The 15,433-nt window shown below is 38.6% G+C and overlaps 1 protein-coding gene across 1 annotated transcript in view; it reads left to right on the forward strand.

Moving 5' to 3' along the window:
* nipbla (NIPBL cohesin loading factor a) overlaps positions 1–14,831 on the forward strand; it is a 28,222-nt gene extending 13,391 nt beyond the window's left edge. The window contains 33 exon segments of the mRNA XM_085180499.1: positions 26–129; positions 221–307; positions 565–796; positions 1,051–1,202; positions 1,309–1,389; positions 1,509–1,609; positions 1,810–1,939; positions 2,052–2,134; positions 2,440–2,572; positions 2,855–2,998; positions 3,163–3,249; positions 3,519–3,739; positions 3,833–3,935; positions 4,029–4,127; positions 4,322–4,468; positions 5,482–5,616; positions 5,727–5,825; positions 5,956–6,009; positions 6,100–6,208; positions 6,322–6,452; positions 6,670–6,810; positions 6,924–7,017; positions 7,288–7,442; positions 7,678–7,768; positions 7,969–8,142; positions 8,306–8,496; positions 8,762–8,869; positions 9,448–9,648; positions 10,201–10,347; positions 10,443–10,834; positions 10,931–11,105; positions 13,215–13,412; positions 13,527–14,831. Of these exon segments, the coding sequence (XP_085036625.1) occupies positions 26–129; positions 221–307; positions 565–796; positions 1,051–1,202; positions 1,309–1,389; positions 1,509–1,609; positions 1,810–1,939; positions 2,052–2,134; positions 2,440–2,572; positions 2,855–2,998; positions 3,163–3,249; positions 3,519–3,739; positions 3,833–3,935; positions 4,029–4,127; positions 4,322–4,468; positions 5,482–5,616; positions 5,727–5,825; positions 5,956–6,009; positions 6,100–6,208; positions 6,322–6,452; positions 6,670–6,810; positions 6,924–7,017; positions 7,288–7,442; positions 7,678–7,768; positions 7,969–8,142; positions 8,306–8,496; positions 8,762–8,869; positions 9,448–9,648; positions 10,201–10,347; positions 10,443–10,834; positions 10,931–11,105; positions 13,215–13,412; positions 13,527–13,889 (4,862 nt within the window). The 3' untranslated portion in view covers positions 13,890–14,831.
* The last annotated feature ends 602 nt before the right edge of the window (positions 14,832–15,433 follow it).

The raw sequence follows: 15,433 nt of genomic DNA on the forward strand, positions 1-15,433 counted from the left end.
TTTATTGGTTTATGTTTTCTAGCAGGAGACGATGATGAGATACCTCAGGAATTGCTGCTTGGTAAACACCAGCTGAATGAGCTGGGTAGTGAATCTGCCAAAATTAAGGCCATGGGCATCTCCAGCAGGGTACTATATTCTATTTATTCATAAAAAAAACATCATTTTTTGGTTTTGGTTCTTCAGATGTAGATCTAAAAACCAGTGTCTGTTCTTGCAGATCCCATCAGACAAGTTGGTGAAGCTTCTGAATATCCTTGAAAAGAATATCCAGGATGGGTCCAAGCTGTCCACCCTGATGAACCATGTGAGTGCCCTTCCTCCCTTTTCCTATTTTTCTTATTCTTTCAGCATTACCTAATATCTGGAGTATATTTCTCCCTGCAGTGATGCACTGCGGAAATCTATGTACAGAGACCATGAACAAAACATAATAATGCAGAAATAGCTGACAATCATAAAAAATACTCCAGATTTCTTCCTGAAATACATAATAGCCTTCCTCATTCTGACACTGGTTTATTGATGTAGAAAGTGTTCAGATTCTTTACTTTTAAACCACAGGATCATGACGCTGAAGACGAGGAAAGACTTTGGAGAGATCTGATAATGGAGAGAGTCACAAAGTCTGCAGATGCCTGTCTGACAGCTCTGAACATTATGACCTCAGCACACATGCCGAAGGCTGTCTACATAGAAGATGTCATAGAGCGGGTGCTGCAGTACACCAAGTTTCATCTTCAGAACACACTGTATCCACAGTATGATCCAGTCTACAGGGTGGACCCACATGGAGGTACAGGAAGAATTCTGCATTCATTTTTCTTTATTAACTTAAGAAACTCTTCATAAACTTAACATTAGTAGTAGACCAAATGATAAATAAGCCAGTGCCAGTTTGACAAACTGAAATAGATGATTGCTTTATGAAATCAGGAACAAATTTTTTTTAGCTTGCAAAATTATAGTATTTCTTAATTTAAGATTTTTAATTTTCTTATTATGTTCATTATCTTTTAAAAAATTAACAGACTTCTGTTGTTTTTATAGGTGGCATGTTGAGCTCGAAGGCAAAGCGTGCAAAATGCTCCACGCACAAGCAGCGTGTCATAGTCATGTTATACAACAAAGTGTGTGACATTGTCAGCAACATCTCTGAGCTCCTAGAGATACAGTTGCTTACAGACACCACCATCCTCCAGGTAAACGCTAAGAGTGTTGCACTTAGTACATTAGTTTAAGTCAGACATGCAGACATGCATTGCATTTTGCATGATTTCTCATATTGTGCATTTTCCGTTCTTCCAGGTTTCTTCTATGGGAATCACTCCATTCTTTGTAGAGAATGTCAGTGAGCTTCAGCTGTGTGCCATTAAACTAGTTACAGCGGTACGTCTGCACAAAAATTCAGTGTTTATTTAAAAGGATCCTTTTAGGGCATTTGGTCCAGAATGTTATTTTGCAATTTTTATCTTTTTACATTTTTTTTCATATTCTGCTGTATACAGGTGTTCTCACGTTATGAGAAGCATCGGCAGCTGATCCTTGAGGAGATCTTTACCTCTTTGGCCAGACTGCCCACCAGCAAACGCTCCCTCAGGAATTTCAGGTAACCCATTTTCACACTAATTCGCATAAATTTGAGGCTATTCAGAGTTGGCAGGTTAATGCATGAATTGAGAGCTTTGAGAATTGTCTGACCATCAATGTAGAAATAAAAATTGTGCAGATGTGTTTTTTTTTTTTTTTTTTTAACTGGATTGTGCAATGCTAGTAACTTATGATTTATCCTGATCTTCTGTGTTTTAGGCTGAACAGTTCAGACCAGGATGGAGAACCGATGTACATCCAAATGGTAACAGCACTGGTTCTGCAGCTGATCCAGTGTGTGGTCCACCTACCCAGTGACAAAGATGTTTTTGAAGAGTATGACACCAAGGTAGGTGCACAAGCTGACATGAAAACCCATACAAACATCAGCAAATATAGTTTTATTCAATACAACATGCAGTCAGACACACCATTTGCTCAAGAGCTCTTTTTTTTTTCAGGTGGATCAGGACGTGTTGATAACAAACTCTTATGAGACGGCAATGAGAACTGCGCAAAACTTCCTCTCAGTCTTCCTTAAAAAGTAATTTCAGATTGTTTTCTTCCTATTTATACTTTTTGATGACACTATTGAATGTTGCTAAGATCCCTTTTGTCATCAGTCAACATTGTGACAAACTAGGAACGTTTTGAAGCAGCTGTAACTCTATAGGATTTTCCAGATGTATTCTGCCAGCTTGTTCAGCCGTATTAAAACTTCTGTCTTAATTCTGATCGTCTGACCTTGATTATAATTGTTACCATTAATCATTTCTCATTATGCTCTCCGATTGGTCCAGTTATTTTCCTGTCATTTATCCCCTTTCTTCCTTTTTTTGCCTCCCTCAGGTGTGGCAGCAAGCAGGGAGAAGAAGATTACCGTCCATTATTTGAGAACTTTGTCCAGGACCTACTTTCAACAGTGAACAAACCAGAATGGCCTGCTGCAGAGCTGCTGCTCAGTTTGCTTGGGAGACTGCTGGTTAGCATGACTAAGATCTTTCTTTAAACTGGAAATGCAAGTATTTTTCTCAGTGTTTCCGAGAACAGATGATCCAGATTAATAGCAAGAGATGACTTTGTTAAAAGTCATGGAGGCTCCAGGAAAGCAAATGCATTTTCAAAACATTTGTGTCACAGTTGATCAAACTTGACCTCTGTGGTTTATGAAAATCAACTTTATGACAGCAGTTTTTTTTTAGTTTGGCTTTTAAAAGAGAGTGTTCTTGTGTTCATCCATTCCTGTGCCTTTTTCTCCTATTAGGTACACCAGTTCAGTAATAAGCAGACAGAGATGGCTCTGAGAGTAGCATCTCTAGACTATCTGGGCACAGTGGCTGCACGTCTGAGGAAGGATGCAGTGACAAGCAAGATGGACCAGAGATCAATTGATCGTATCGTACAAGAGGTAAAAGGACAGCTTTGCATTTAATGATTTAGGATACTGTTTACTTGTTTTTTATGGGTAAAGAAATGAGTAAAAAGCAGAAAATGTGTTCTTGCTTGATGATTTACATTCCTCCCATTTGGCACAATAAACATATTTTCCCACTTATTCTTCCCCGTTTAAAGTCTCAAGGCAGCGATGAGACCCAACAGCTACAGAAGGCTCTGCTGGACTATTTGGAGGAGAACGCTGAGACAGATGCCTCACTGGTGGTGGGTATTTTCATTAGGTTGAATGTGGTGAACTCTTTAAGGTTTAGATATAAGTTTCACATTGCATTTGAACTGGCTTTTGAGGAACCTGTTGGAAACTACCATATTAATAAATCTTTCTTCTCTTAAATAAGAAGACATATCTTAATTGGTTTAAAACGGTATTTGCTCATGTTATCTCTGTGTGCAAATAAAAATGTTCCTTACTGCAAGTAATTATTTTCTTTGAATGCTATGAATGTAATACTGAGACCTGTTTTGCATTCTAGTTTGCTAGAAAGTTTTACATTGCTCAATGGTTCCGCGATGCCACCACCGAGGCTGAAAAGTCCATGCGTAACCAGAATCCAAAGGACGAAGATTCTTCAGACGGCCCGCAACATGCCAAGGAGGTGGAAGCTACCGGAGAAATTATGCAGCGTGCTGAGAAGCGCAAGAAGTTCCTGCGCAACATCATTAAGACCACGCCAGCTCATTTCACCACACTGAAGTAAGAATGTGCGATATAGCAGCAGTGTACTTTCTTTTATTTGCACAAGTGCAGTTGTGTGACTGTGCAAATCTGTAACCTGCTTCTCAACAGAATGAACTCTGACACTGTGGACTATGAAGATGCCTGTTTGATTGTGCGTTATTTGGCCTCTATGAGGCCGTTCGCCCAGAGCTTTGATATTTATTTAACACAGGTAAGAGTGTGATTTTCTTTTTAGCAAAAGCATTTCAACCCCCCCACCCCCCACCCCCAGAGAGAAACATAAACATTCTTTGTTCTTTACCAGATTTTACGAGTCCTTGGAGAAAGTGCCATCGCTGTAAGGACTAAAGCCATGAAATGTCTGTCTGAGGTCGTGGCTGTTGATCCCAGCATACTGGCAAGGGTATGTCTCTATCTCTGTTTATAGTAGCAAGTGCATTAATTGTTAACATTTTTTTTTTTTACTGCACATGATGCTGTCTTAACTTATATTCTTTGTATGGCTTTGCCCTTTCAAAATTTACTTCTTATTCTGCAGCATTCTGTTCAGAAGGTATCTTGTAATTCTTGTAGACTGATTGCTCTCTTTGTCTGCAGTCCGACATGCAGCGTGGTGTCCATGGTCGTTTAATGGACAACTCCACCAGTGTGAGAGAGGCAGCTGTAGAGCTGCTGGGCAAGTTTGTGCTCAGCAGACCCCAACTCACTGAGCAATATTACGACATGCTCATAGAGAGGATACTGGTAAGTTGTCCAGTTAGTCACTTATTCCCAGTTATGCTGTGGTTTGCATATAGGTACTAAAGATGAAAAAGCAAAAAACACAACTGTGACCTCACATGCTAGGTCCATCGTGTGATGATGTCCACCACACCTTGAGTGTGACATTGGGATGCTGGGTTTAGGACTTAGTGCATTTGTCAGAATAGCTAACATTTTTCAATTCTGTACTATTTGATTGATATGGACATACCTGATGTTTTTCCATAGATAATGAGGAAATATAGCATTAGAATTATTATTACTATAATTATTTTAGCTTTTACACTGTTTTGGCATATTCATCATTGTACTGTGGGCTTTTAGTTGCTGTGTTTTTGCTTGGCCCTTCACTTGTGCTTTCATTGGTAAGCTGTCCCTAGCACCTGCAGGATTGTTTCTTACACAGATCAATACTAGTAATACTCATATGTCTGTTGATGAACTGCATACATGTAAATATTGTTTTTCTCTGATTGCTGCACACTTCTTCTGGGCTAGTAATGCGGTTGTTGGCTTGTTTTGTGTTTGGTTGGGGTTTGTTTTGTTTTGGAGGGGCGTACACCAAGTGTACATCAGAAATGTATTTGGAGAATACTAAAAAAATGGTAAATAGGGCAGTTTCGGGTTTTCTATTGCGTGAGTTATTTAAATCTGTTTTCCAGCAGCAGTTTAAGATTTTAGGATTAGAAAGCACATGTGACAACATGCTGTTAGTACTAAAATTCAGGTGAACTCAAAGTCTTTCTAGTTACTCTCTGTGCTTAGCATCTGGGAAGTGAACAGTTGAGATTGTTGTCCCTGTTGTCATGGAAATGTTCAAGTGGGTTCATGAGAAGTTCACTCTTCATTACAGTCTTATTCTGCCACCTGTTGGTGAGAAAAATGCTACTACACCAAATGCATACATTTCTCTTATAAACATTGTAGGAGCCTTTTTTAAAATTCATTTTAAAAATGATACTTCGGTTTATTAATTTAATTGCTTTTTATTTTAGGACACTGGTATCAGTGTGAGAAAACGGGTGATCAAAATCCTCAGAGATATTTGTCTGGAGCAACCGACCTTCAGTAAGATTACTGAGATGTGCGTGAAGATGATCCGCAGGGTCAATGACGAGGAAGGAATTAAGGTATGGATCTGCTTACAGATGGCTGTTAAGACGTGCCTTCCATTCTTCATAGAATTCTTTGTAGATATTTATTATTTCATTTTTTTTATTATTGCATTTCTTATTTATAGAAACTGGTGAATGAGACATTCCAGAAGCTGTGGTTTACTCCAACTCCAGCCCATGACAAAGAAACCATGACCAGGAAGATTCTCAACATCACTGATGTGGTACATTTAACTGAATTACCACTTTGTTGAATGATTTAAAATTATAAATGTAAAAAAAACAGCAGCGTGTCAGTTCTCAACCAGTAGTTGATGATTGCATATTATTAATCATTTCCTCTGATGTCTTTAGGTTGCAGCCTGTCGAGACACCGGTTATGATTGGTTTGAACAGCTTCTTCAAAATGTTAGCATTTGAGCTTCATTATATAATAGATATCTGTTTTGAGATCTGCTATTGTTTAAAACCTTATAAACATTTTTCTCCTTTCTTTAGCTCCTCAAATCTGAAGAGGACGCATCATATAAGCCAGCCGAAAAGGCTTGTGTTCAGCTCGTCGACAATCTGGTTGAACACATCCTTAAATACGAGGAGTCTCTTGCAGGTATGTTTGGATATATATTGGTTATATATTTAAATGTAAACATATATCCTTGCCTAAGCATTGTACTTGTACTGTATTTTTGCATGCATTTTTAACTCCTTTTCCCTCTATAGAGAACAAGGGGGTGAACTCAACACGGCTAGTGGCGTGTATCACCACCTTGTACTTGTTCAGCAAGATCAGCGCCCACCTTATGGTCAAACATGCTATGACCATGCAACCCTACCTGACGACAAAGTGTAATGTAAGTTGTTTCAAAATTACTAAATTTTTTTGTTCTTGAAGAGTTATTAATGTGATAATGTTTACTAGTATACTATACTATAACTTTATATTGTTGATATGTAAAGATAATTCAGTTGTTAAGTTAATGATTCGATTGAAAGGGAGAAGGAGTACTTTCTTGGAGTTGATTTTTCCTAATATACTTTTATAACATTCATATTTTGTTTCCCCTGCAGACTGCCAATGACTTCATGGTTATCTGTAATGTGGCAAAGATTTTGGAGCTTGTGGTTCCTCTGATGGAGCACCCCAGTGCAACTTTCCTTGCAACCATTGAAGAGGACCTCATGAAGCTCATCATCAAATATGGCATGACGGTGCGTGGCAGCAGTGTTTTAACAAGTTTATATAAGTTTGCCCAATTTAAGTATATAAGCTGTAATCAGTTTTGTTAAAGAGGTAACATGATGGTTTATCTTCCTGTGTTCAGGTGGTCCAACACTGTGTGAGCTGTCTCGGAGCCGTTGTGAACAAAGTCACACACAACTATAAGTTTGTGTGGGCTTGCTTCAACAGATTTTATGGTGAGAGATGCTAATGCCTGGAGTAATAATGTTTGTGTTTTATAGGGATAGCATAGCTCTGCTGAAGTGCCACCTTAATCCATTCAAAAGCTAAAGAAATGTAACTATTTATGTCCCACTCTTTCTTCAGAAGAGTTGATTTAGTTTAGCCACAAGTTCTCCAAAAAACATTGCAGAAGGCCTATAAACTATAAAATTCCATTTTAAGCAGACAGAGATTGAATGGAATTTAAAAAATTCCATTCAAATGTTTTTTTCGTCCCCTCTTAGGTGCACTTAACAGGCTGAAGGTTCAGCATCAGGAGGATCCAAACGACACAAAGTTGGTAGCAAACAAGCCTTTCCTGCTGCGATCCCTCTTCACCGTGGGTGCCCTGGCCCGACACTTTGATTTTGATCTGGAAGAGTTCAAGGGCACCACCAAGGTAGGGTAGTAGTTAATGATTAATTATTGATTAGAAATGAACATTTCAAATGAAAACTGAGTCTAACTTTGGATTACAGCTTTACGTCCAGTTATCTTCTTCTTTGAGGATCTTGTCCACAACCACAATTGGCTATGATGAAGCAGCCCATTATGCAACTTTATGATTGCTGTTTAAAAAAAAAATGTATGAAAATGTCTGCAGTTTCATAATTATGTGTTGACATGTTGTCAAGGTTGTTATCAAGGAGAAAGTTCTTGAGCTGCTGCTATACTTCACCAAGCATGAAGATGAGGAGGTTAAGACCAAAGCCATCATTGGCTTAGGTAAGAACATAATGTTTTTTTTAATGTGATTAGACTGACTCCAGGACCTACAGTGTCATTTTACCAGCTTATAGGACTATAATATAAAGACCAGAGATGAGCAAATGATTCCCTGGCCACAGCAGGTTGACATTATATGGAAAGATGTGTCATTTACTTATTTTTACATGTATTTGATCTTTGTTATTCTTTTGACACAGGTTTCCTTGTGATCATGCATCCCAGCCAGATGTTTATGCCTGAGGTGAAGTCTTTGTATAATGGCATCCTGGCTGACAGTGGCTCCTCAATTAACCTCAAAATTCAGATCCTCAAAAACCTCCAGACATACCTTCAGGAGGAAGACACGCGGATGCAGGAAGCAGACAGAGAATGTAAGTAGATTTCTTTTAGACGTCATCATCTATGTTCCACAGTGAATAATATGCTTGTTATAACATTTTGTCAATTCAAGTGATTTTATTACTTCACTATATAAAAATGAACATTGTCTAGAAGGGACAATCTGTATATTTTATGTTTTTTTTGTACTTGTAGGGAAGAAAATGTCCAAACAAGAGGATCTGAAGGAGATGGGAGACATCTCTTCGGGGATGAGCAGCTCCATTATGCAGCTTTATTTAAAGCAGGTGTTGGAGGCTTTCTTCCACACCCAATCCAGCGTACGTCACTTTGCTCTCAACGTCATAGCTCTCACGCTCAACCAGGGTCTCATCCATCCTGTACAGGTAATTGAAAGCAAGAACTTGTCACGTGTCATTATTATATCACTATCAATAAATAATTGTTTGTGTTTGGTCTATTGATAGCACTTATTTTCCCCTCAAAGTAATTTTTGTATGCAAGCATCTTAAAGCTAACCAATATTCATTAGTTTGTAGTTATTGTAAAATCATTAGTTACTTTCATTTTAATCTGTTTTCTCTTTTTTTCATGAACAGAAGTAAAATGCATATGCATGTGAACTTCACTGCTTTTATCCTGTCTGTGTAGTGTGTACCCTACCTCATTGCAATGGGAACAGACCCAGAGCCCAGCATGAGGAACAAAGCAGACCAGCAGCTGGTGGAGATTGACAAGAAGTACACAGGATTCATCCACGTGAGTTGGTGTTTTTAATTTTTTTGCATTCCAGATTTAGGTCTTACCTTGTTACTTTTTGGGGTTTTTTGTCTTCTTTTAACCCTCTTTACCTTTAGCACAAACAGCTGCAAAAAACAACCAGAATAACAGTAATACAGTATGGACAAGATGAGCCTTAGATTTATGTGACTAAAAAATCCATCTGTGCATTTTCTTTACCACTTGTCCAGTTCAGGGTTTTGGGGTGCTATAGCCTATCCAGGTGTGTCAGGGCAAAAGGCAGGGTACACCCTGTACAGATCACAACATTTATTCTACCCACTGCACCATTTAATGCCAGAACAGTTTCCAGTCTCTTGAGAGATCATGTTCTGGATCTTCTGCTGTAAAGAAGATCAAAAAACATAACATTCAGGATTTTGGTCTAATCTAATGATAAATGTACCACAGCCATTCAATTATTCACTTTTTTTTTTAATAAAGTGAATGTACATGATACTTTTTTTTTAAAGGAACATTATCAGTACAATAATTGTCCCAGTAGTTATAGAAATGCTGTGTTTCTAACACTCGTCACCCAATATATTTTATGACAGATGAAGGCAGTTGCTGGAATGAAGATGTCATACAGTTTGCAGCAGGCCATTAATTCATCTCGTAAATCCATCATAAGAGGATTCAGACAGGACGAGACCCACTCGGCACTCTGCTCCCACCTCTTCACTATGATCCGGGGGAACCGACAACACCGGAGGGCTTTTCTCATCTCGCTGCTGAACCTCTTTGATGACAGTGCTGTGAGTTAACCAGCATTCATCTTAGCACATGTTATGACTCCTTAGTGCCAAATGGTGTTTCCTAATTAACTGTATGCAATGTAAAAATATACTTTGAGTTCTTTGCTTTGTGGTAAGTGTAATAACAGGTGTGTTATGACAACTCTTAAGGTTAGAACTAGCCTGACATCATTATGCAAATGTAAATTAGTCTAGAAATGCCGCTGGTTACAACTAGATAGAATTACAACAAATCAGAACAACACAATGTGTACAATAATACCATATTAGGCCAAATGTAAAGAAAGAAAAGGGAATCCAGACAAAAGAAAACATGACCTTTCAGATTCCTCTGGTTGCTGAGCTTGGATAACACTGATCTTAAAGGAAGACCTTTTTATTAAGCGACAAATGCTGAAGTTCAGTCTACAATATTACATCTTTTCTGATTTCACTATACACAGTTAACTTTTTATGTATGAGTATTTGAACTCAAATTGGGTAATATTGCACTGTTATTTTGTACCAAGTGCTAACTTTTGATCAAGCTCCACATTTCTTTTCTTTCTGCAGAAGACGGACGTAAACATGCTCCTGTTTATCGCAGACAACCTTGCTTGTTTTCCATACCAGAGCCAGGAGGAGCCTCTCTTCATCATGCACCATATAGACATCACCCTGTCCGTCTCTGGCAGCAACTTGTTGCAAACCTTTAAAGAGGTGGGGAAGACCTGAGATTTTTTCTTTTTTTTTAAATCCAGAGAATTACACTGCTGGAACAAAAAAAATGTTAATAGATTGTCCTTTCTGTCCAGCTTCTTCTAAAGGAACCAAGACGTAAGGAGAAAAAAGTCAAGAAAGAGTGGAAGAACACATCAGATGGAGAGGATGATGAGGAAAAGATGAACTGTGACTCTTGGAGGAGTGAAGATGCAGAAAACAGCAACGGTGAAGACAATGAAGACACTGACGAGGATGTGGTACGACGGCCAAAAAAGACGAAAAAACCTGTTGCAAACTCGGAGAGCTCGGAGTCGGAGTCCGAGTCTGATCTGGAGGATTTGGATGTGGACGATGTGGAGAAAGTAATGAGGCTCCTCCCAGATAATCCCACAGGTCTCTTGGACTTTGCAAACGCAGTTCAGGGCATTCTGCTTCTGCTGGTGCTCAAACAGCATCTGAAAAACCAATATGGATTCTCTGACAGGTTAGTAATTGTGGATTGATTTAACAAACTCAGAACATCTGCCAAAATGGGACCTTGTGACTTCTACAACTGAAAAAATGTTTTGTCTTCCAACAGTAAAATCCAGAAGTACTCTCCAACAGAGTCAGCCAAGGTGTACGACAAGGCAGTGAACAGAAAAGGCAACATTCACTTTCACCCGCGACAAACCATCGACTTTATCTCCAACAACATGGCTCACGCCACGCTGACAGATGGTGTAAAGAAGCAGATAGTCAAACAGTATCTAGATGTAAGTAACAAAGCTTAATCAGCCTGACTAAAGTGTTTTGAGTTCACTGGTTTATATTATTGTCTGTCCTCTATTAACCCCGATTCTTTTGTCCCCGTGATAGAACAGAGAAAACTGACTCATAGTGTGTTAAAACATTTATATTTCTTTTTATTCAATCATCTTCCGGAAGAGAGAGACCCCTGCACAGCTCAAACCCCAGTTGCAAGAGCTCTAACATTTTTAACTCAACATTTGTCTTATATGGTGTAATTTCTGTACTTCAGACGTCACACACAGTTTCAAACATTGCTTATATGGAAAGTTCCTCTTTTCTGTGTCTTTATCTATTAATATGCCTGTGCACTAAAACTTCCTGTTTTTTAGTCTGGCTGAGCACTTAGTTTGTGAGTCAAAAGTGGCCTTGCTCTACAAGCCTTTGTTATTAAAGTACATAAAACAATATAATAGGAAAATAAGGATATTGATTTCATGACACCTCTAAGCAGTTACGTACACAAGTTTAGTGTAGAATTTAATTAGCACACAAAAATGTTTTTTAATAATTTTTTCATACTTATTGAACTTACTAAAATATGAGTTTTACCTTAAATTTGCGATTCAAACTAGAGATGGCACGATACCACATTTTATGTCCGATACCGATATTATAAATTTGGATATCTGCCAATACCGATATGAATCCGATATAGTGTATTTTTTAATCAATAAAACTGTTTTTTTTAAATATCTTGCTGCATTTTGTATAAGTTCATACTCAAGTTAAAAAAAAAAAAAAACCCACTAAAGCTATTCTGTTATGGCTGTATGCAAAAAATACACTGCACCCAAAATATTTCATAGTTCAGCAATACTGATCAATCTAATAAACTTAAACCTGCACCATCCTCCCTATTCTGGTATTTTAAAGAGTACTTAGCAGAAATATTAAGCAACCTAAGTAAGGCTTGCCGACTCCCAGCAAAAAAAAAAAGAAGAAGAAAAAAAAAGGGAACCACCCACACCCTCGCAATGCTTAATTGACGTAATCAACTTTAATTTAATGCACGTGATAAAAAAAAATAAAGGCACAGAAATAAATTATTTTTCCACAATAATTAAGTAGATTCAACATCTTTCTTCAACAGAATTGCAGACTGCACAGATGGTATCTTCCCAAAGAGAAAAGTACTATAGCTTACTAGGGTATATTAGACTTAACAGTTACTATATACAGTAATGGGCTTCTATACATTTTACATCAGATTACAACTTTGGGTGTAAGATTCAGATAATTATTTATTAAAAGCTAGACATTTTAAATTACAATAAGAAAGAAAGTATGTCTTTGTGCCCCCCTTTCCCTGTTAATGCCCTGTCTGGCCCCTGGCATAACCTTGCTAGATCCGCCCCTGCACAGTTACCAGCCGTCAGCTACGTAGAAAAGGATCCTGGTGTAGAAAGTAATATTAAATAAATTCTAACAACAGCTTATCAAGTTTAAAGGTGCTGCTGTTGTTCAGCCGCTGGTTTCCCCTTTCTGGTGCAAAGTCGGCCATAAACAAACAAGAGAGAGGAGTTGCGACAGAAAAGCCGATCAGCTGATCATTGATCAGTTTCATGATTGAAGTAGCAACAGGAGAGGGAGGGGGAGAGAAGAGGCAGTCGCCCCATATATCGGTTGTTAAGCTTAATTTGCGAATCCTTTACAAACATTCAGAGATGGACTTACCCACTTGCTTTACTTCTCTCTGGGATCACTTTCTCGGAGATGAAATGCCGGTTTGGTAGCGAGGCTCCAAATGCTCAACCAGACCGCTGACAGGTCTCGCACGCCACAGCCGCTCTATCACGTGACACATACTGCGCCGACGTGCTATGGTTATGAGCTGAATTACGCCGTGTCGCAAGTTTTGTAAGGTGCTTTCGTGATATTTAATGGATTGGATTACATTTTTTATTTCTCTCCGATATCCGATCCAGTAATTTAGGTCAGTATCGGACCGATATGTAATACCGGATCGGTCCATCTCTAATTCAAACAGACTGCAGTGAATATGAGTTTTAGAACTGCTGATTAGCCTGAAGCTTCGTCTCAAAGTTGGTTTCTTGTCTTTTTACTTTTCACAGTTCAAAGTTCTGATGGAACATCTGGACCCAGATGAAGAGGATGAGGAGGGGGAAGCATCTGCCAGTGCGAACATCAGAAACAAAGCCATAAATGCTCTATTGGGAGGCTCCGGCCCCCTGTCAGGACCGAGTCCGCGCAATCAGGCCGGACCAGAGACGGATGATGATGATAGTGATGGTGACGAGAGGACTCCAGGGGTGAGATAAATGGATACACACTCTTTTTGTAAAATGCTAATTAAAAGCAAATGAGGAAATTAAGGACATTTCTTTTAAAAAAAAAATTTTTTTTTTGTTCTTTGCTCTCTACAGTCCTCTCGAAAGTCAAGGCGAGCAGGTGACTCCTCGGATCCTGGTCGGATGAGTGAGACAGTGGAGGTTATGGATGTGATTGCGCTTTGCTGCCCCAAATATAAAGACCGGCCGCAGATAGCTCGAGTCATCCAAAAGACCTCAAATGGGTACAGCATCCACTGGATGGCTGGTTCGTACTCGGGGCCCTGGGCAGAAGCCAAGAAACGTGATGGCCGAAAACTGGTGCCTTGGGTGGACACTATTAAGGAGTCGGACATCATTTACAAGAAGATTGCCTTGACCAGCAACCACAAACTGAGCAACAAAGTAGTACAGACTTTACGCTCACTGTATGCAGCACGGGAAGGAGGGGCTAGCTAATGGCTCCAATGTGGTGGGGTTTTTTGTTTTGTTTTTTTCTTCTTTTTTTTTGGTTCCCCTGTTCCATTTCTACTTTATTATAAATCCTCCTCTTCACTGCTCCTGCTCCTTCTCCTCCTCCTCAACCTGCCACCTCCAACAACACAGCCAAACTTCACTGGATTCCTACCCTCCCTCTCTCCTTCCTCATTTTTGTAAGAAAACACGAGGGCAAGAATATTTGACACTACATACTTTTACATGAGTTATTCTTGCAAAAATGACACAAAACATAAGACTTATATTAGAGGGACTGCTCATGTTTCGTTTGTGTACAAGTTCAGAGGATAGAATCCTGAAGGCATTAAAGGAATAATTCATCCCGATTATCCCTTAAAAGGCTATCAGAGACGAGACCTGGAGGGAAATGTTTTGTCGACATTGTTGTGGGAGCTCCTTCGCTGTTGTGCAGCAGATTCTAGTCGCTCATTTCTACTCCCACTGTATCATAGTTTAACACGACAAAAAATTAAAATGTTTATATCTCTGAAGACAAAAAAGCTGTAAAAAAAAAGAATAAAACCTTAAGTGAATGTTGGAAATTAGTCTTTTTGATGTTCTTATTAAAGTGTTTTTGGAGTTTATTATACTACTAGCAACCGGATGGTTTTTTCCTTTTAGCTTTTAGATATTTGAGGAAAAAAACAGATGACAAAAAACAAACAAAAAAACAAGAATTTTTATTTTTGTTCACTTTTATTTGTCCATGCTGTACAATGGCAGAGTCCTCTGAATATAATTTATTCTATTTCGAACTACGCATGCAGTATATGTGGCCTATTGCAGGAGGATATTTTGTAAATGTAGATTTTGTTGTATTAGGTCACCCTAGTAATAAGAGGAAAGGGGATTCATACCCTTTTGGTGGAACAAATACTGCAATAAATTTTCTACTTCTCTTTGTCACTTGTCTGCTCAAACTGTTGATCCAGTCTGTTCATCTTGCAAAAGTGAAGAAAAACATTGGACGGATATGACTGAGAGTCTTTACATGATGTCAGATTATAGGATTTTTGTCCAAAGGATGATCATTTTATCACAGTTTTTCCTAAAGTGTGCATAAGGTGATTTATAGTATAGTTCTTGATTTTGCTGAATCATATTATACAAACTTGTCAGGCAACTTAAGTATTAGAGTCGAAAGTTGTCAGAGGACTTATCCAGTAATATGAATATTGTATTTGATTAAGTCTGGGAGATAAATATTTTTCTTATATTTTTTAGATCTCATCCTCATGTACAAATGAAGCATTTTTACATGCATATGAGAGTGCTGCTGTCCTTACATTTGATAAGCATATAAACACTATTCCACCACATCCCAAAGGTACTCTGTGGATTAAGATTTTCTAACTGTGGGGGTCATTTGAGTGCAATGAACACATGTTCAAGAAAGCAGTTCGAGATGATTTGCGTTTGTGACTTGGTGCATTATTTTGCTGAAAGTGGTAAACTGGTCATAAAGGGATGGATATGGTCTGTAGCGGTACTCATGTAGGCTGTGG

This window comes from Neolamprologus multifasciatus, chromosome 12 (genome assembly GCF_963576455.1).
Source record: "Neolamprologus multifasciatus chromosome 12, fNeoMul1.2, whole genome shotgun sequence".
NCBI classification, from domain to species: domain Eukaryota; kingdom Metazoa; phylum Chordata; class Actinopteri; order Cichliformes; family Cichlidae; genus Neolamprologus; species Neolamprologus multifasciatus.